The 18,900-nt window shown below is 40.8% G+C and overlaps 2 protein-coding genes and 5 non-coding genes across 10 annotated transcripts; 1 reads left to right on the top strand and 6 right to left on the bottom strand.

The window, feature by feature from the left end:
- Positions 1-148: 148 nt before the first annotated feature.
- Positions 149-6,205, bottom strand: RPL4 (ribosomal protein L4). Its single transcript, XM_087745531.1, has 10 exons — positions 5,922-6,205; positions 4,316-4,487; positions 3,436-3,542; positions 2,856-2,994; positions 2,185-2,309; positions 1,664-1,793; positions 1,069-1,225; positions 796-879; positions 442-562; positions 149-358 (listed from the first exon to the last, which is right to left on the bottom strand). Exons 1-10 carry the CDS (start codon positions 5,922-5,924, stop codon positions 230-232), a joined length of 1,167 nt encoding a protein of 388 aa, XP_087601657.1. The 5' UTR covers positions 5,925-6,205; the 3' UTR covers positions 149-229.
- On the bottom strand, positions 1,547-1,618 carry LOC148050319 (small nucleolar RNA SNORD18). Its single transcript, XR_015701744.1, has one exon. It is a non-coding gene; the product is annotated as a small nucleolar RNA SNORD18 (small nucleolar RNA).
- Positions 1,865-1,932, bottom strand: LOC148050320 (small nucleolar RNA SNORD18). The gene has a single exon (XR_015701730.1). It is a non-coding gene; the product is annotated as a small nucleolar RNA SNORD18 (small nucleolar RNA).
- LOC148050321 (small nucleolar RNA SNORD16) lies at positions 3,058-3,157 on the bottom strand. The gene has a single exon (XR_015701731.1). It is a non-coding gene; the product is annotated as a small nucleolar RNA SNORD16 (small nucleolar RNA).
- LOC148050322 (small nucleolar RNA SNORD18) lies at positions 3,623-3,692 on the bottom strand. Its single transcript, XR_015701743.1, has one exon. It is a non-coding gene; the product is annotated as a small nucleolar RNA SNORD18 (small nucleolar RNA).
- LOC148050323 (small nucleolar RNA SNORD16) lies at positions 4,553-4,653 on the bottom strand. The gene has a single exon (XR_015701732.1). It is a non-coding gene; the product is annotated as a small nucleolar RNA SNORD16 (small nucleolar RNA).
- On the top strand, positions 6,019-17,933 carry ZWILCH (zwilch kinetochore protein). 4 transcript variants are annotated; one of them, XM_087745525.1, is made up of 18 exons: positions 6,019-6,164; positions 6,681-6,732; positions 7,942-8,037; positions 8,141-8,259; positions 8,916-9,112; positions 9,615-9,694; positions 9,981-10,136; positions 10,378-10,449; positions 10,790-10,883; positions 11,763-11,818; positions 13,094-13,196; positions 14,238-14,317; positions 14,537-14,693; positions 15,697-15,725; positions 16,102-16,238; positions 16,535-16,630; positions 16,720-16,838; positions 17,530-17,933. In XM_087745525.1, exons 1-18 carry the CDS (start codon positions 6,019-6,021, stop codon positions 17,619-17,621), a joined length of 1,881 nt encoding a protein of 626 aa, XP_087601651.1. In that variant the 3' UTR covers positions 17,622-17,933. The 4 variants fall into 4 exon arrangements, with proteins under 4 accessions (XP_087601651.1, XP_087601653.1, XP_087601652.1 ...); XM_087745526.1 differs by lacking the exon at positions 6,019-6,164 and adding an exon at positions 6,205-6,474; XM_087745527.1 differs by lacking the exon at positions 16,535-16,630.
- The last annotated feature ends 967 nt before the right edge of the window (positions 17,934-18,900 follow it).

The raw sequence follows: 18,900 nt of genomic DNA on the forward strand, positions 1-18,900 counted from the left end.
AAAGGCCAAGCCCGGCTCCAGGGGGCGTTGAAAACGGATTAAGAGGGCAAAGACGGTCCCTACTTCCGCCTCTTCTTTTAAAACGGAAACTCTTTAAACCCCATCAAAAAAAAACCCCAACCCCCCCCGCATCAGAACAACGACAGAATTTCTGTTCCAATGGACTTTATTAGTTGGAAATCCACGGTACGGCTTTCTGAGCTCAAGCGGATGAAGCACTGCCCGGGGTTTACGCTTCGGCCTTGGCCTTGGCCGGGGTCTTGGCAGCCTTGGCCGCGGTCTCTGCCCTGGGCTCAGCCGGGACCTTGGCCGCGAGCTTGGCCTTGGCCTTCGCCTTCTTCTCCTCCTTAAGTTTATGCTAAAAAAGACAAAAAGAGCATCAGCACATCCTCCGAAATCCTAAAGCCAATCTCGTCGATGACCAGCTTCCCTGCTACTCACGTTTTGCGCGTGGCGCAGAATGGTGTTGCGTCGCATCGTTTTGGCGTAGGGGTTCAACTTGATCATGATCCTCAGATTCTTCAGCGGGTTCTTCTTCAGGACTCTGCGGCGAATCTTCTTCCTGAAAAGAACCGACACGTGTCACCGTCTCAATTCCCAATTAAAGTTCTTCTAAACTCCCCCTGAAATGCGGAGAACCCGAAGTCCCCGTGTTTATACCCAGAAACCGAAGGAATCCCAGCCCTCTGACACCCCAACGCAGGGAGATTTCTGATCTCACTGCGGCGCCTCCCACTCGGCCGTTTCTAAAGAGACGGCACTTGGCCGTTTTTATCGTTCGATAAAAAGCATTACTTTGGAGCACGCAGCGCCTTCTGGATTTCCTGGCTTCTCATGATTCTTCCGATGTCTGTGTTGGTCATCTTATGCATCGGCAGGCTGCGAAACAAACGTTCATAGTGTCAGCTCGGTGACAAAACCACGGCTGGTCCGATGAAAATAGGCATTTAGGAAAAAGAAAGCGTCTTCATCTTCCGCCTCCACGCGGAAGAACCCAACAGGCTGGCGGGTTGCTCTCCCGCGCCTGTTTTACCCCCTTCGGTTGTGCCTGACTTCGGCTGTGCTTACTTATAGTCGCTCTTCAGCGTAGCAGCTTTGCGCCAGGTGCCGTACAAATCATCCAGCTTGCGGAAGGCGCTCTCCGTCCAAATGCAGAAACGCCCGACGTGGCCGCCGGGAGCAAGTCTCAGCAGGTTCAGCTTGTTCACATCGAGCAGAGTAATTCCTGCAGAGAAACAGACAAACCAGCCCCTTTCATTCCTAATTCAAGTCAAGGAATGCAAGCCTAAGCAAGGGACAGACGAGAAAGGACACAGAAATGGATGTGGGCTCAGTAGCTTTTACACGACAGTGACATACGCCTATGGATGAAAATCTATTACATTTTAAAAAACAATTATCAGCCTTTTTCCAGCCACAAACTTGACAGCCTCATTTTTAACGGCTCCAAATGAAGTTTATGGTTGGCGACAGCCATCAAATTTATCATAAACATCCTCACCACAACCAAAACGGATTCTTAGAAAGAGCCTATTAGCTCCTGCAGCAAGTCAGAACTTCCACAAAATCATGTGTTTCAGAAACACGGACCAATGAAGTGGAATTCTCATCATTCCAGGCAGTCTCTCAACAAAAGAGCAAGCGTGCCCCAAGTCAAAATTACCTGGGATATTCCGGAAAGCTCTGATGATACCATTGTCCTCGTTGTAGATGATGCAGGGTCCCCTGCGCTGGATGCGACGGCGATTCCTCATTTTACCCTTTCCGGCCCGCATACGCTGGGAGGCATAAACCTATATAAAAATGAAACTTGTGAATATTCAAAATAGTCCAAATCCCATTAGTAAGATGGGATAAAACCGCTTTAGTCAGAACTTCACAATCATCACTGCTTATCTGAAACACGGACCAGTGAGAAGTTCATCATTCTTAAGAGCAAAAAAAACGTTAAGCAACATCAAAATGAAGACAGCTACGTACAGAGTAAAGCAGCGTAGTCAGAAATGACTTTGCTTAAACTCTGGGGTTTTTTTGTTTGGGGTTTTTTGACAGTTTCTTGTAGTTTTGTTACCAAGGGATTTCTAGTGGCATTAAATCAAAACAGAACCATTTGGAATTCCTACTGTAACAACGGCAGCCGAATCGCCTGGGTTTTGCTCTTAGGAACATGCCTTAGCAACTCACCTTTTTGATGTCATTCCAAGCTTTAAGCTTCTTCAGAAGGAGAACAGCTTCCTTGGTTTTCTTGTAACTCTCGACTTTGTCCTCCACAACCAGAGGGAGTTCGGGGATCTCCTCAATGCGGTGGCCTAGCGAGGATTTTACAAGACACAAAGTTACCTGCTGATCTTGGCTCTACGCGTTTCTCAAGGTTACTGCCTTCACAGCGTATTCAGAAATGATACAAAATGATAAATAGTGGGAATTAAATTCACGATCTCGTATTCAGGCATAGTAACTGCAGTAGTGAAGTTCCACTGGAGTCTTGTGGGTCTGCCTCAGACTGCACTTTCGGTACCTGAGTGACTATTAAGCAAATCTTTGCCTTCCATGACCAGAAATCAAACTGAACTGCCACGCGACTCAAAATTCAATTTCAATTTCCATAAAATGCAGGGAAAAGATTCCTGTCGGCCACGCACACAAAAGCACCTAGGCATCACTGAAATTCCAACGCCGCACAACCGAGTCGCACGTAACAAAAACGCCCCCCACTGAGGAACGGACTGCCTCTTAAACTATTTAAAAGAGAATTTAGTTATCCACAATAAACATTTTGAGTAATCACATAGCAACTGATACCGCTCAGGCAACGTAAAATTGCAGGCAAACGTTTCCAGAGGCAGAATTCCCACCTTTAGACATGACCAGCGCTGGAAGAGCGGACGCTGCCAGAGCGGAACAGATGGCGTAACGCTTTTGAGTTGTATTCACTCTGCGGTGCCAGCGCCGCCAAGTCTTGGTTGGGGCAAACATGCGGCCTCCACGACACATCTATGCACCGACAGTTAAGAACAACCTTTCTGAAGCTCCTTTTTCTGGTGTGACTCTAATCCTTGCTCAGTGTTAATTGTTCGTCAACCATCTGTACCAGTACGCTGACAGCAGGCAACTGTCACTGAGCACAGAGTAAGACGCAAATTACGACATCATGGCAAGACGGTACGCGTCGTGAGATTGAAGATACCCACCACTTTTGCAGCGGTGAAAAAAGCAATCAATGAAAGCCTCTCTTCATTAAAGCAAGTCTGAATTTGCACAGAGAAGGTTCTAATCACGTTACAAATTTCTCGAACTCGGCGGTCCAGATCACTGCAGGTAGCCACTACCTCAAGAAGCAGAAGACTCCATTTCACATTTAGATATTTAAAAATAATCTTCTGCTTGGTGAATTCAGCTTTACAGCTGATGCAAGAGGCAGCTATGAAAGGATACGTTTCCAAAGGCACCCTGGCCGGAGCGGTGAGTTCCACCACCTCGTACTCGAGGAATACGAGCAACGGCTCTCCCAGTACCCCAAGACTCGGCACTGGTCTGATGACCTGGAACAGAAAGATTTTAATTCAGACAGTGACAACACTGCAATTTTCATAAAGTCACCGACAGGCAGAATTCAGGACCGCCAATCAGAACTTCCAGTTATCATGTGTTTCAGAAACACGGACCAATGAAGTGGAATCTCATCATTTCAGCAGAACAAATCCTGGTCAGGTAATTAACTCTTACCACACTAAAGATCTGCTTAGGTCAGAATCAAGTACATTAACACACTGACTTCTACGCTCGATCCTCCATTGGGAGGTCTGAATGGGCACTGCTGTTCCTAGGGGGTTCAAACGTTTACATGAAACACCATCAGAAATAAACTCGAAACTGCACGTTCCTGGCACGAATTTCTTGGGAAGCAGTAGCTGTTTGCTCCTACTGGCTTCTGAAGCAACTCTAACGTTCTGCCCATTCGCAGAGGTTTCTTCTTGGCAAATGCCTCAGGTAAAGTCTCCTGTGGTCAACACGGAGCAGGGATCACAAAGCACGGTTTTTCATCACTGTTGTCTACCTGATACACCGTCAGACATTTTGTGTTCTTCTTGCAAAGAACGCAGATTCCACTCGAGGACCCAGGCACCACAATACTTTCAGTAATGCACCGTTCAGGTAAGAGCCCAGAGTACTCCAAGACTTTGCCTTCTATACAGAATCCCACTGAACAGCTCTTCTCTTATTTAAATTCTAAATTTGTTTCAATTTTAGCCCACCTGTATTACAGTCAAAGGCTAATACAAGTAGTTCTGTCCGTTTTGTGGACAAGCCATACCTGCAAGTTCACTGACAGCATAGGGCTGCCTGTTGTTCTTCCGCAAATTGGTGTGAACGAAGTTCACGACGTCGGGGCGAATGGGAGCCTTGAAGACAGCAGGCAAGGTGACATTTTTGCCTGATGCTTCCCCCTTCTCAGAGTAGACGGATATTAACGGTCGAGCGCAAGCCTGAAAAAGAAAAAACTCGTAAGCGCAAGTAAAGTAAACTGCTAGTATTCAAATCCATCAAATATTGCTCAGAATGAAGGGGTCTTCAGTTCAACAGTGCCAGCATGCTGACAGCAGGCAACTGTCACTGAACACTGGATAAGACGCAAATTACATCATCATAGCAATAATTTTCACTTAAAATGGTGCTCCACAGCACTATCCACATCCAGAAAATTATACCTGAGGTTTGAAATTCAATAGATTTCCAAGTCATTCGGGTAAAATTAATCTAGAATTGAACCTCGGCTCTTTAGTAACACCTTCTAAACTAAACTACTTCCCACCTACTATTAAAAAAAACTATATAAAACCTACCTGTGTTTATTCAGTTTACCAAAGGCTTGTTATTTAGATGATATTGAATTAGTCAAAATACTGTAACCAGCTTCTCTAATACAAGCTGGAGACTCACAATGGCTACAAGCAAGCACACTTAGTATCAGAACAAAATTTTTGTAAACTCTGGGCCCTCTGAACAATCCCTGCTGCCTCAAAATTTGAGGTGAAAAACTCAACTGCTAGCAGCACCAGCTTCCTTTCAAAAAACTGCAAAGACGTCAAATAATAGCTTATTGGTCTGAGCAGCACTCTTGAAAAGAAAAAAGAATCTGCTAGCATTATACTCTATTTGTTGTTAAATTAAGAGCTCACAGCAGTAATACAGGCAAAGCATCTTCCTCCCCTTTCCCATCCACAATTTCCTTCAGAAGTATTAAAAATACTACTAAACTCAAAACTAACCAACTAATAGCAATGAAAGCACTGTGTTTTTAACGCTGGTTCCTGGCAAGGCACTGGCTCCTGGAGTTAGCACAGAGACTCCAGCACAAGCACGGAGCAACTTCATGAGGGTGAAGGAACCGAATCACAATCTGAATTGTATTAGCAACAAAAGTTGTTCATTTACAACCTGGTTTCACACCAAGGCCTCTTAAAGCCTGTTTCAGAGTAACAAAAAAATAAGGTAAAAGAAATTAAAAATGGGTCTTATAGAAACGTTCTTTTAAGTCAACGTGAGTTCAAAAGCTTTCGCATGGCTCTGCTTTGGAGAAATACGTAAGAAAAATAAAAAAGCCCTGCCAGAAGGCCATGCGGACTCCATCTCCCACAGGGCCTGAGGAAGGGGCGACTTCCAGCGACCAAGGCAAGCTCTCGGCCGCTCCGCAGCCCGCCGCCGGCCGGCCCGGCCTCCCCGCACCGGCTCCACGCGGCAGGCCGAGCGCTGACGGCTCCAAGATGGCGGCCGGGCGGCCGCCCCACGCCTCCGGCCCTCGGGCTGCCCGCGGCCCGGCTCTGTCCGCCGGGCCTGGCTCCCACCAGCCTCAACCCACCGCCCGCTCCGGATCACCGACGGCCCCGGCCCCTCCCGGCCCGCCGCGGCCCGCGCCTCACCATGGTGGTGGCGGCGGCGGCGGAGCCCCTCCTGCTCCCGCCCGTCTGCGCCGCAGCCTCGACCGGAAAAGGAAGAACGGCGTACTCTTCCCTCGCTATGGCGATGTCCTGCCGCAACCTGCCCGCCGCCTTCTGCCGCACCGGCCGGCCGGCTCCGGACCCCAGCCCCGGCCCGAGCTCCTTCGCGCACGCCGCGACCCGCGATGCCGAGCCCTCTCCCTCCGGGCGCCTCCATCCCTCTCGGTCGCCTCCCAAACCGGGGGACTTTTTTCTGGCGGAGGGATTCGGCGGGACGGGTCATTCCCTCTCACAGAAATTATAAAATTTTTGAGGGATTCTTCTTTTTTTCACGGGGGGGCGTGCGGCGAGAATAAATATGAATAAAACCCACTCCTGGGGGCGAAAAGACAAATTTTTTTGCCTTCCTTGGGCACGCCGCCCCGGATGTAGTGCCGGGGGGGCGGGCGCGGCGCGCGGTTCGGTTGTGGCGGGCGGCGATGGGCGCGGAGCGGCGGCGGGGCGCGGCTGGCGGGCTGTACGGCCGCCTCCTCCGGTGGGACTCGGCTCGGCCGCTCTCCCGAGGGGGGCAGCTCGGCCGGGGGGGGCTGGCTGGGGCCCGGGTGCCGGCTGGGCCCCCCCCCAGTTTGCGGGGAGGCTGCTGGGGCTCTGACTGTAGACCCGCGTCGTTGTAGTTTATGCAGTTAAACTTGCTGTTTAGTGAGGAAAACTAACGTTATGTACCTTAACGTTTTCTTTCAGAATATATGAAGAAGGAAGGGAAAATATCCCTGAACATCCGTATCTCTTTGAGGTAAATATACATGTAAAAATTCAGCCGTGTAACCTGAGTCTGTATGTTTAAAACATGCAGCCATTGATCAGCAGCTGAGATACGTGCGGGGATATCACGTAAAAAGGAAAGTTTAGCTCAGAAATACCTCTTCAGATCCGCCTCTACCTCAGGATGGAGGCGAAGACCCGGGTACCAGAGTGCCGCCCTCCCGGGGCCATCACCAGCCTCCCCCTCCCTGCTCGTTCCCGCCTTCCCCCTGATTTTTTACACCTGTTAACTGTTAACTTGTTTGAAATGACTGTAAGGATCAGGCACACCTGAGGGCTGCGGGCCGGGGGTTGTGCGGAGCGCAGCAGGCGGGAGGTGCAGCGGGTGGCTGCTGGGGGGAGAGGAGAGCTGCTGCAGCAGCCGCCCTGAGGTAGACTTGTCACGCAGGTAATCCAGGTCTTCAAATCTGCAACTTCTGATGGCACGTTTTTAATCTAAGTACTTCTATAGCGAATGGGATATATGTATGAAAATGGCAATTGCTTCTAATGCCTTTTGGAACACAGGGGTGGCTGGAAATTCTCTAATGCTATTTGGTTGTATTAATCTTGGGATTTATACAACTTTGATAATAGTTTGAAAATAAAATTAGGTGGTTATTTAAAGATACCGCGATGTGGAAAAACTGACAGCTGGGAAGAATCAAGCAATACTCTGTGCGTGCAAAAGCCTAAGTAAAGACTGATATTCCTTCATTCTTGAGAACAGGCTTGAGTTATTTGATGTCTCTAAACAGTGTTTAGAGCTCTCATGAGACATTCAGAGAAGTGATCAATTGATATTTAAAGTTACTTTAAATGAGTATTCTTCATCTCAAGGGTATCTAGTGACTGAAGTTGCTACTTGACAACAGTGATCCTTCACGTCTCACGTTATCTGAAGTTTTGTTCATCGAATCAAACTTCAGGTTCTCATAGAATCAACCTGTTAGAGATTAAATTTTCTGTGTTGGTTACCTGAAAGTTACTGCAATTTCACAGTTGATTTGATTCCACCTATGGCATGCAGAAACTCTGTTCTCCTGAAGTAACCAAGCCTTAGATGCATGAATGGTTGTGATAGGGTTGGAAAACAGTTTGTGGAATTAGTTAATTTTGCAATTTCAGCTATAAAAAATTGCTGAAATGCAGCACTTACATGTAGGGTATTAAAAAGTTGCTTTGTTTTGTTTTTTTTCAGACTGATGTAGAGATCTGTTTGATTGGTGGTAGTTGCAAAAGTCCCATTGAAAGATATTGGAATGGAAACACTATGATATATATTTTACAGAAAGCAGTAAGTTAGTTGTTAATTTTTAAAATTTTTTTAGACTTGAATTCCCATCAAATATTTTCACGTACCTTGCATTTTTTGACTTACCTGTGCATTTCTCTTAAAGCAACGCAATGAAGAAAGTGACCCAATGGAGGAATCAAAACCAGATGATGCTATTTATGCCTCCGAGCTTTTACCAAAGGAGAGTTCTGGACCAGTGGCTCTTTCTGTCAGAAGAGCAAAGTAAGTGTCAAAGGTCTGCCTCCTTTTTTGACGTAACTTTCTTTTGCAACTTTGTCTTATTTTCAATCCTCAAAAATTAAATTACTCGTTAGTTTAGTGAGGAGATAGACCGTTTTTCATCCTGCAAAATGGCTTCCCCTAGCCAAAAGTATTCCTAACAAAGTCAAGGTACTGGAAAAGCACCTGTGAGCTGTCCCATTAGGTTAATGGGACTGTCTGGGTGTAGGTGAGCAAAGAAAGCTTACTAAGACTTCAATGCTTGTTTTGGTAAGGCTTCTGTTAAAAAAAAAAATCTGATTGGGGTCTTTGGCTGTTATTAAAATACCAAGGCATGGTACCAAAACATGGTGACTAGTTTGCTTAACTACCTTATCCTTTTAATATGCTTAAAATGTAAAATTCAATTATGACTACAGAATGTTTAGTCTAAATTAAAATATTATCTTAAATATATTCTCAGTTATGGTATCTTATTTCCTTCTTTGTGACTTCATTGCTCTACCTGTAAAAAGAGGATTGTAATACTGCATTCTTTTCGTAAAACGATTTGATGTCTGCTAACGAAGCGTGGTAGGTAGGAGTTAAGTTTTATGTAAGGAATAGATTTAGCTGTACCTGCTGGCATCTTATTTTTTTTTTCCTGTTCATGTCTCTAGGCAGTTGATTTCCTTATATACAATGGCACAAAATCCAAACATGACCCACTTGAAGATAAGTGAACTGGTTGTGCTTCCTCCCCTCTGGATAAGGTGTGACGGTTCTGATCCTGAACATACTTGTTGGCTTGGAGCTGAGCCTCTCAAAGCTGGCAACAAAATCACGGGAATCAATTTTCATATGGTTACGTGTGATGGTAAGGTTATAAGGTTGCACATAAAATTAAATGAGGAAGGCTTAAAAATGTGAGAATATTGATGTAGTGATGCTATCTTTGTCCTTTGTGTGATGTTGGCTTGGTACTGCTTTATATTCCTCATTTTAAAAAAATAAGGGGCGGGGGGGAGAGAGAGAGGAAAGAAAAGATGTTTTTAACCCATGCTGTGTGGGGGAAATAACTTTTTATTATACTTAATGCAACAGTATCTGTGCAGGCCTGCCTTCACTCAGCTGCAAAAACTCAGCAAATTGAACTTGCTACCATTCAACTTCTTACGCAAGCACTGACTCTTACCAAACATCTACATGTTAACACCAGCCCTTATTATCAATAGGACAGATGAAAGAAGAATGCCTGCTTTCTAAAGGACAATGCAAGTTGTACTTGACCAAATGGAGCATCTGAGAATTAATGATAAGTGCCAAATTTGCATTGTGTCAAATGTTTTTTTCTGATTCTTAATTTTTTCCTTTCCTAGGTCCTACAGCTGATAAAACCTGTTTTGCAAACCTGGAAGAGCTCAAAATGGCACATAAAATGGAGCATCACTCATCTCTTGTAGGTTTTTATGGTCTGTCATGCCTCCAATCGAAGTTTAAAAACTCTGGTTTTGGATTTATGATACTGGTTTTGGGAAGCTTCATAGATTCTGTCTCATCTTAGTATGATTCTATAGTACAATAGTCTCTTTTGAAGTAACATTTCAGCTCCCTATATTGTAAAGCATTTGTCTGATGTTAAACCTATTTGTGTGTGTGTGAAATGCTTTTAAAAATATTTTGCATGGGTACAAAACAATCAATGTTTGTTTGTTTTTTTTTTTGTTAAAATCTGTTCATTCTAGGTGACGACAAAAGGATTTGCTCAGTATGAACTCATTAGAGCTGCTGCAATAGAGGACACAATTGTAGAATCTGAAAGCAATATATATGTTGATATTACGTGGAATACTGTAGATAAGATTCTGGAGACACCCCCGCTAATTTCAGCTGCCACACTGGTGAGTCAAGAAGGAAAAAGCAAACAAACCCAAACTCTTTTCACTGCTTACATGATGAGTAGTGTAAAGGAGAGAAAATAAGTTTGACTCCTGACATTTGTGTTTATTATTCTTTATATAAGCAACACAATGTGTTCATAATCTAAATTATAAATTATGCTAATATGCATTTCACTAATGAAAAATTTAGGACACTCGATTTCTAAAGTTTGAAACTGATATAAACTTCTGGAACTTTCAGAATATTGCACTGGAGTCTGGGGACCCCAGAAGTCCTGTATATCAGCTATATAGAGAACTGCAGTTTCTCCTTGTAAGTATGAGTGAGAAATTCCAGTTTCAGGTTTACATGGAATGGTGATTTTATGTGTTAATGATTTACTTTATTTAAAACTTCATCAGGTGGTTCAAAGATAACTTAAAGCTTTTAGTTTAGAATAAACTTTGAGTTCCGTTTTAGGAATCTTGACTACAAAGAGGACAAATCATAAACAGGAAAGCCAGGAAATTCAAGACTTTTCTAAATCCATGGTTAGCTGTACAGAGAGAGGTGTACGATTCTTGGAGAAGTTAACTGCAATTTTAAGTATGACACGTGCAGAACCTCAAACAAGAACTGATTTGTGTTGTTTTGGTTTTGATGCTGCCTTTAGGCTTTGGCCGAAGGTTTGAAGACAGGCGTGACTGAGTGGCCTGAGCCCTTAGAGTCTGACTCCGCGGTTGAACTGGTCCAGGAATTTCTGACTGGTAATTGCTGCTTGTTAGAGGGGGAGAGGGGAATGTCACATTTCACAGAAGTGAAAGGAAATTCCATGTACAATTTCTACCGTGCTAGAATTAGAGATGTTCGTTTCTATGCTATAACCACCTGCACAAAGTAGTTAAATAGGTTAGTCAGTGCATCTCTGTCATTTTTCTTTGTCGTAATATCTTGTATAAAAGTAATCATTGGTTCTTTATAAAATGACACAATTATGTTTCAAAAGCAATTGATAGGGTTCTGGATGCCTCTTTCAGGTTAACTGACATGCACATGAACTTCTAAATCTGCTCAGTGTCCCTTTGGTGGTGGAAAACAATATTTTGATGACATCTTAAAATGAAGCATCCAAAATTACTGATTCCTTCGGAAAACTGTTGTGAACAATATGTGTCTTGCCAGAAGTTTAAGATATTAGAAAAAAAAATCTACAAAGAGAATCAGATGTAGGAATGCACCAAGAGATTTTCAAATACAACTGTAAATTTTTTTAGTATGTAGATAAAACTTGGAGAACTAGACAAAAACGCTCTCTGACAAATACATGTGGAAGAAAACCAGAGAGACTTATGAGATCACCTGCTACCCCTTACTGCTACATCACTGAATCTTTACAAGCTAATGCTTAGATGACAGAATGTAGTAAAAGTATATGGGGAAAATATATAGCTTATAATAAAAAAAAATTAAGAAATGCTCTTTTCAGACTATATGCTGACCCAGCAAAAACAATTTTTAAACAGATAAATTTTATCTGTTAGCCATCCGGTCAACATATTTGTTAATTATGATGTGCCCAGGGATTTGGACTATTGGTTTGATATTTTTTTTTCATAGTGGTGAAATTTATTTGTCTCCCCTACTAGATTTAAAGAAGAAACTGGATGGATATTGTATATCTGGAAACAGTAATGAAACAGAGGTATATGCAATTTCCTACCAATTGCCTTGTCATCTTGTCTCCTCATAACTCTAGTTATTTCAGCTATTGACTACATCTTGTATATTACTTGCGTATATGTGTAAATACATAGACATAAATATGTAAAGAAAGATAGGTCTCTTTCTGTTTCTGCTGTGTAAAAATAATGGAAGAAGGCCTTACAGGCAAAATTAGGAATTCCAGAGCTATCCTCTAATAGAAAGTCCACTGTAATTTTTACTTTCAGAAAACCTCCCTCTTATTTTAAATGGTCTACCAGTGTCCATATACATATTTTTTATATAACTTAGTGGTGCAAAGCTATTTTGATTTGCTTCTTTCCCTTTCCTTTTCACTACCAAAAGCTTGCAAATTGAACCGTATTATATCAACTGCAATCACACTCCCTTGTCTTAACCATCGTCTGTCACCTCCTAAAGCTATCAGTCTCATGATGTCCTAGTTTCTTTCAGGAACTCTGACCTTTGTGCCATTGTGTTCTGCCACTAATTTGCTTTTCTTACCGAATTTAATGATTTTGGGCCAATTTAATGGTATCAGTTGGATAGCTGTCCTATTTATCTAGAGGCTTGTGATATTCTAAAGCAATGGACAAATTCAAATTGTAAAAATGTCTTCAGTTAAGATTTTTTTTCCCTTTCGGTTTACAAGGAAAGGTTTGGGTCTTTTTCCTATTGAGAGGGAAGTTGCATTTTGTTCATGAGCTAAAAATATAATGATTTCTGTATTAGCTAAACCAGAAATATTCAGGATCAGGAGAACAGGAAAATTGTCCTGAGAATATACATATGTATTAATTTTGGCCTCCCAGGGCACTGCTAGGTAAACATAGAGCTATTTCATTGTCTGAGTTCAGTGTAGCATAGGTCATATTCCGAGTTAGCGCTTGCTGGACTGTATTCTTGCTGTTTACCAACGCGCTGTGCATTGTGCCGTTGTGAGGCGAAAAGGACCGTCTTGAGCTAAGCAGCTGGTTCTTAGCAGACAGTCTGGTTGAGCTTTACTTGGCTACGATCAAAAGTCTTTCAGGCTTCACTTCCTGGTCCAAAGCTAGCAATTATCCAGCGTGATAATTCTGAAAAGAATTAGTCTGACTTTTAAATAAAAATATGCTTCCAAATTACTCTGTAGTAGTTGTTTCTGTGCTAAAAATTAGTGAAGCACCCAATTTTGATCTCTGGAGAAAATTCAAATTCATAAGGTCTTTGAATCTTAAGCATAGTTGTTTTACTTAAGACAAACAAACTCTTTCAGAAAATCAAATGTGACACTGCTGCAGTGGACAGTTCAATAAAATCAATCTTCAGTGAGCGAGGAGACCTGGATTTTGCTGAACAGTTATGGTGCAAAATGAGAAGTAAGTGTGGTGCGGTATTTTGCCCCATCTGTTTTCCTTTAATTCTTTTGTTCTCTGTATCTACTATACTGTCTTGCTTTCTCAGTGAAATGAATATAAATTTCTCTGAGTTTTAAGGACTGATCAGCTCTTCAGAAAATTGTTATCAATAGGCTTTTCCTAAAAGAGCTAATTTTTACGTATGTAAGATGATATACTTTCTTACAACATAAAAAGGTAGACCAACGTCTAGCAGGAGATATTATATTTCATTTTATTTGACTGTAAAAGCTACTAAACAATTGGTAGTACTCATCTGCTCTAAAACTGAAAACGTCACCTATAAAATTTTTGTCTTTCTAGATCTAAAGGACAATTTTTAAGTTGACAAAGCTGCACACAAACTTTATCATTCTTGTAACACCAGTCACAGTCCTTCAGTAAAATGCATTTTTATTTATTACTGTTTTTTCCGATTACTAATTAATTTGTTAAGCTGTTCCAGAGATTATAACAACTCCTTTCTGTTTGAGGAGTGGAGTATGTAACTGCTAAATCCTTTTCATTCCTGTTAGTGCAACCACTATTGTTTGAATTGAAACTAGATAGCTAAAATGTACTGTGATGTCTGCTTAAGGGCAGTGTCAGCTGCACAATGCGTGGAGGCTTGTTGCTTAGTTGGTTGGATTAATAGATACTGATAGGTCATATTCTAGATAGGTGCTGTTCAGTTAAGTTTATAAAATGTGTTGCACTGCAATGTATATAGAGAGAATGTAGCCAAAATGTGTTATATGACAACCTGCTTCTGCCACATGCTGTTCTCTAACAGTCGTATGCGGTTCAGTGGTGTCTTTCGATCATTGTTTTGTTAGAGTAACCCTTTTTAAAGTCATGATACGACAAACTTAACAAAAAGCAGTGCAATCTGTCATTTCAGCTGTCATTCTTTAAATGAGGGGTTTCGTTCCTGCAAGTATGGGTTGGCCTGTTGTTATTGACTTAACAGCTAGAGAGTGAGCCTGGATTGATAAACAAAATATTGCATCTTTTTTTCTTAAGGTGTCACTTCCTATCAGGAGTTGATAGAGTGTTTCACACTGATCATAAAATCCTTGGAACGTGGTGAGATACAGCCATGGGTATGTATTTGTATTTCACAAGAAATTTTATAATTTTGAGTTGTTTGAAGTAGAATATAGTTCTTGTCACTTAACTGCTCCTCATTTCTGTGTTGTATTGTTTTTAAATTGCTTTCACATGTCACGGTTTGCCTCTGTTTCCGTGGTATTGTACTTCTAAACAATGTTTATGATGTTTTGTATGCAGTTACATCACAAGAAAACTTTTCTAATTTTTAGATTCATCAAGGGAGTAGCAGTTTGCTAAGTAAATTGATTCAACAGTCTTATCACGGAAAGATAGAGGTCGTTTCCCTCAGTGGCATCACTCCAATTCAAATGCTCTTGGAGATCGGTTTGGATAAGATGAAGAAGGATTATGTCAGTTTTTTCATAGGTGAGCCTGGTATCTGTTAACGTGATTAGAAATTCAAGAGAAAAGGTACTCCATGCATGAAATAATGAAGTTTTTGGTAACCTTGTTCTAGCTTCTGCTCCCATCTGCTGAAGTGCTGTTTCCAGCCTCCTTAGTAACTGTACTTTTCAGTTGTATATGGTTTCAAAATTTAAAAACCAAATTTGTTTCAAAATAACTATAGCTTGCCTAACTATGTATTTCTTTTTCAATTTGAAAAAAAAACCTTTAGGTTGAACTTCAAGTAAAATAAATACCAGATTTATATAACTGTGGACTGTTTTGTTTTCTTATCTGTTTGCTGTAGGTGAAAAAATAAGACCCTCATTCTCTTTCTGTCTTTTCCTTTATGGTCTACATGGGTTAAAAGGAAATCAGGCAAGGGTATTTATATGTAATAACTGTGTTTGTACAGTCTGTAGTATTTAGAAAGATATTTTTGATTACTTATGTAAAAAATACTGGAAACAAAAGTAGAAAGATTTTTGTAAAGTACTTTTTTTTTTTTCTTGAATACATTGTGGCTTTGTTTTCAGTATTATAGCTTTATTTTTTTCTGAATTTGTGGGAGGGAGGAGGTTATTGTTATTACCCACTTCTTTTTCCTTCATCTCTTCATCTCTTCATTTCTTGATTTCTTTTTTGCTTTGTCATCCTGTTTTCGTTCTTTGTTTCATTTGCTTTTTTATTTTGACTATTTGTAAACCTATATGTCCCAAGGAGGGTGGTCATCTCAAAGTATGTGGTAGGTTTCTTCATTGTGCAGCCTTGGTGGTAAATAAGGTAATGCTTCTACCATGCCACTTTTCAGGGCTTTTCTTGTTTTGAATGAGTAATCATGTCAATAAATAACATCGCAGTCCCAGTGACTTTGCAGTTTTCTTTGGTAGAATTCCATTTGATTACCTGAATGTTACTTATATTTCATCTGACATTATATAGTAAATTTTAATTTTATTTCTTTTTCCCCCCGTTCATTTTACAGGCCAGGAACTTGCAACATTAACCTGCTTGGTGAGATGCTTTTTTTTGTTTGTTTTTTTACTCTGAAAGCAGTATAAAGTAGCCAATGGTGGGACGCAGGTCATATCATTCCTATAAGCTGTGAAACTGAATTGCAAATCATGAGGATGGGACAGAATATTGCAGAAACGTCATTCTGTTGTTGCCTTACTCGTATAGGTATTTGGTATGGGTCATTGTCAGGCAGGACAGCGAACCTTTGTTCATACTTCGACAGCATGGAACTTTGTTCTGACTCTGCTGGGCCATTCTTAAAATTTTGGCTTCTTGAAAGAAGCAGGAAAATGATTTTAGTATACTGAGGATGTGTTGTGTGTCTGTAGAAATTCAGTGTCCAGTTAAGAGCAGAAGCTGTTTGCTGTTCCAGGATTACTTCATTTCCACGTCAGTAGATCTACAAGAGCAAGTTCATCGTGTTCAAAAGCTCCACCATATGCTGGAAATAATGGTCAGCTGTACAGTCTTACTTCAGTTTAAACATGAGAACCTCTTCCCCTTGACACAGTAATTATTTCATTTTTACTTCTTGCTCTTTAAATGAAAATAACAAATGGATTTTCTTCGACAGTTGTAAAGAAACTCTCTTAAAAAAAAAAAAAGCAACCCTCCTTAATGTTAATGATTATGAGACTGCAGAAGTAGCAGCTGGATCTTCTTTTTAAATTTTGCTTTGTGACTAAAATTGAGACACAAAGGAAATCATAAAATCTGAGAGTATAGTTAATTTTGCACGAGGTTTATGCAGTGTTGCACAAGCATTTCTCCCAAGAAAGTTAGTAACTAGCTGATTCTTATTGTAGAATTTGCATGAAGTATTATAAGGAAAACCCTCTCAATGAGAAGCATGTGTTTCAACTTCCAATCAGACCAGCACTTGTCAAGAAGTTCTATCAAAAGTAAGAGAAACCTCAGTCTTTGCAGCATTAAAATTCAGATGTGACTGAATACATGACTGAATTTTGACATTTCTTGATTATTCTATCAGTGATCACCCAGAAATATGGAAGGTGGACATAAGTAGCGGGCATGGACAGAAGGAGGTTAAAACAACATGGCAAGTTAGTACTAATCCTCCAGTGGAGCATATGACATCAAACAACACAGGTGAGGAATATTTGTGGTGGCGTGAAATAACGGAAGTACACATTTCAAATTCGGTTTTTATACTGGGTTCAGTGGATCTGAACTCTTTCTTATTTCTGTCTTCAGCAAAAGCGAAACAATGTTTTGTCTTTTAATAAAAGGGTGAGATAGTATTTATAGAATGTAAAAGATTTTCACAAAGTGGTGACTTTCTGCCTTCTCACCTTTGCCAAATTATGTTTTTAGAGTTAAAATCACAGAATAGTTCCAAATATGACATGATTGTTAAATATTCTACACATTATCTTATAACCTATTTCTAAAATCTTCGCCAGTGTATCTGAGAATGGGTTTGAAGAGAAATTTACCTGTTATCGAATGCTGGCCTCTAGTCAGAGAAGCAAGCAGGTGCTAAGGAGGGAAGACATGCCTTGCTGCAATCAAACGTAGAACAAGTGAAAAAGCATGAGAATGGGGAAGAATTAAGCATGTAGGCTGGTATAGAAATAATCTGCTGTTGCGGGGTGAGGTTTGATCCAGGGTAATGCTTTGGGAAAGCTTTCCTGTCATTCTCATTTTTTGTCATGAAGTGCTCCTTTCAGTAAAACTGAAGTTTTGAAACCAGTTCTTGAAGCTGCTACAGGAATTAATCTCTACAGTTTCTCCTTCTAAGAATAGTGTCTAATCACATCTTTTCCTTTTGTCTGTGCAGGTCTCTTTTCCGATTCCACAGTTAATGGCAGCAGTGACGAAAGAATGTATTTTATTACAATGGCTAAGTGCAGTCAGGTGCATTTCATATAGAGGCATGTTACTCCACAGGCAGGCACTTGAAAGGTACAGTAAAGAGGAAAGTTCAGTATTATCTGTGTCCCAACGGTATATTTAGAAACACTCTGTGCTTTGAAGAACAGTACATCTTACTGAGTTATTTGCTTTGGTATGCTTGAAGTGTGACATACGCAGCCATAATTCATCTGTACACATCTAATTTGTTTTTAAATGTTGTGCAATTATGAATGTATAGTATAATTATTTTGAAAATATAGAAGACGTTTTTGTTCGTATATTTACAAACATTCAATAAAGTTCTGCACTTTGGGGTTTTAAATTTTATTTTATTCGTTAAGAATGCAATCAGACGCTGTTCAAAGTGTGAATTACCTTAACCCAACAAAACAAGCAGTATTGTAATGTTTTCCTGGTGTCAAGCGACATTTCATCATCCACATATATTTGGAAAGGTGTTCATCCAGGGCGTTGTGAGCTTGTGACAGTTTGACTTTTCTTTGTCCACGTATTTATATTTTGGAGTATTCTTGGATATACTTCTCTCTCCTCTTCAAATTCATTTTTTTCCCCTCAGTGCAAAGTGAATTATTTTAACAGTGTTGTCTTGTGTACTTTTGCATAATTTTCTGAAAAATATGTTCCGTATAGTTGGCTGGGCATGATCATTTAAATATGTTGGGGTTAGTTCCTGACAGTTGCGAATGTTCTCATGTTGGTTAGATAGCGTATGTAACGTTTTGATCTTTAAACAAGTAGATAGTGTAGTATATGCTGATTAACTAACTGGAGACAGAAGCGTTTTGCATTGAGACAGAAGTGTTTTGCATAAAAGAAACTATTTAACTATTGATAAATAAGAATAAGGAAAACCCCAATATTCATGCTTTTTAAAAACTATAAGTTTCTGTCACTTCTGGATTCTCCTCAGTAAATCTTATTTCGTATCCCTTTCCCAATATTACATCTTAACTAGCTATCAGTTTAATAGTTAAAGCCTTTGAAGAGAAGCGAAGAACAAGGTGGGTTTTTTGGATGTATGTACTGCTACTCTGCATTCAGTATACGCACATGCAGTGTTGAAACCATAGTGCAAGCTAAACAGAAAACTTGTTTGTTGCTTTGCTTTAGAGGAATCATTTCAAGCACAACAGAAGGACAAATACAGCCAGATGGCCATATTCTGGAATAAATTTTTTACAATCATGTGCTTAACTTGTTCCTACCTGCAGCAGAAGTAAATTTGAGGTGGAACATTACATTCTGGAAGTGCTTGGAATACTTATAATACACA

The sequence above is a fragment of the Nipponia nippon genome, unplaced genomic scaffold (genome assembly GCF_047370975.1).
Source record: "Nipponia nippon isolate SJK-2023a ecotype South Korea unplaced genomic scaffold, ASM4737097v1 scaffold_9, whole genome shotgun sequence".
Classification (NCBI taxonomy): domain Eukaryota; kingdom Metazoa; phylum Chordata; class Aves; order Pelecaniformes; family Threskiornithidae; genus Nipponia; species Nipponia nippon.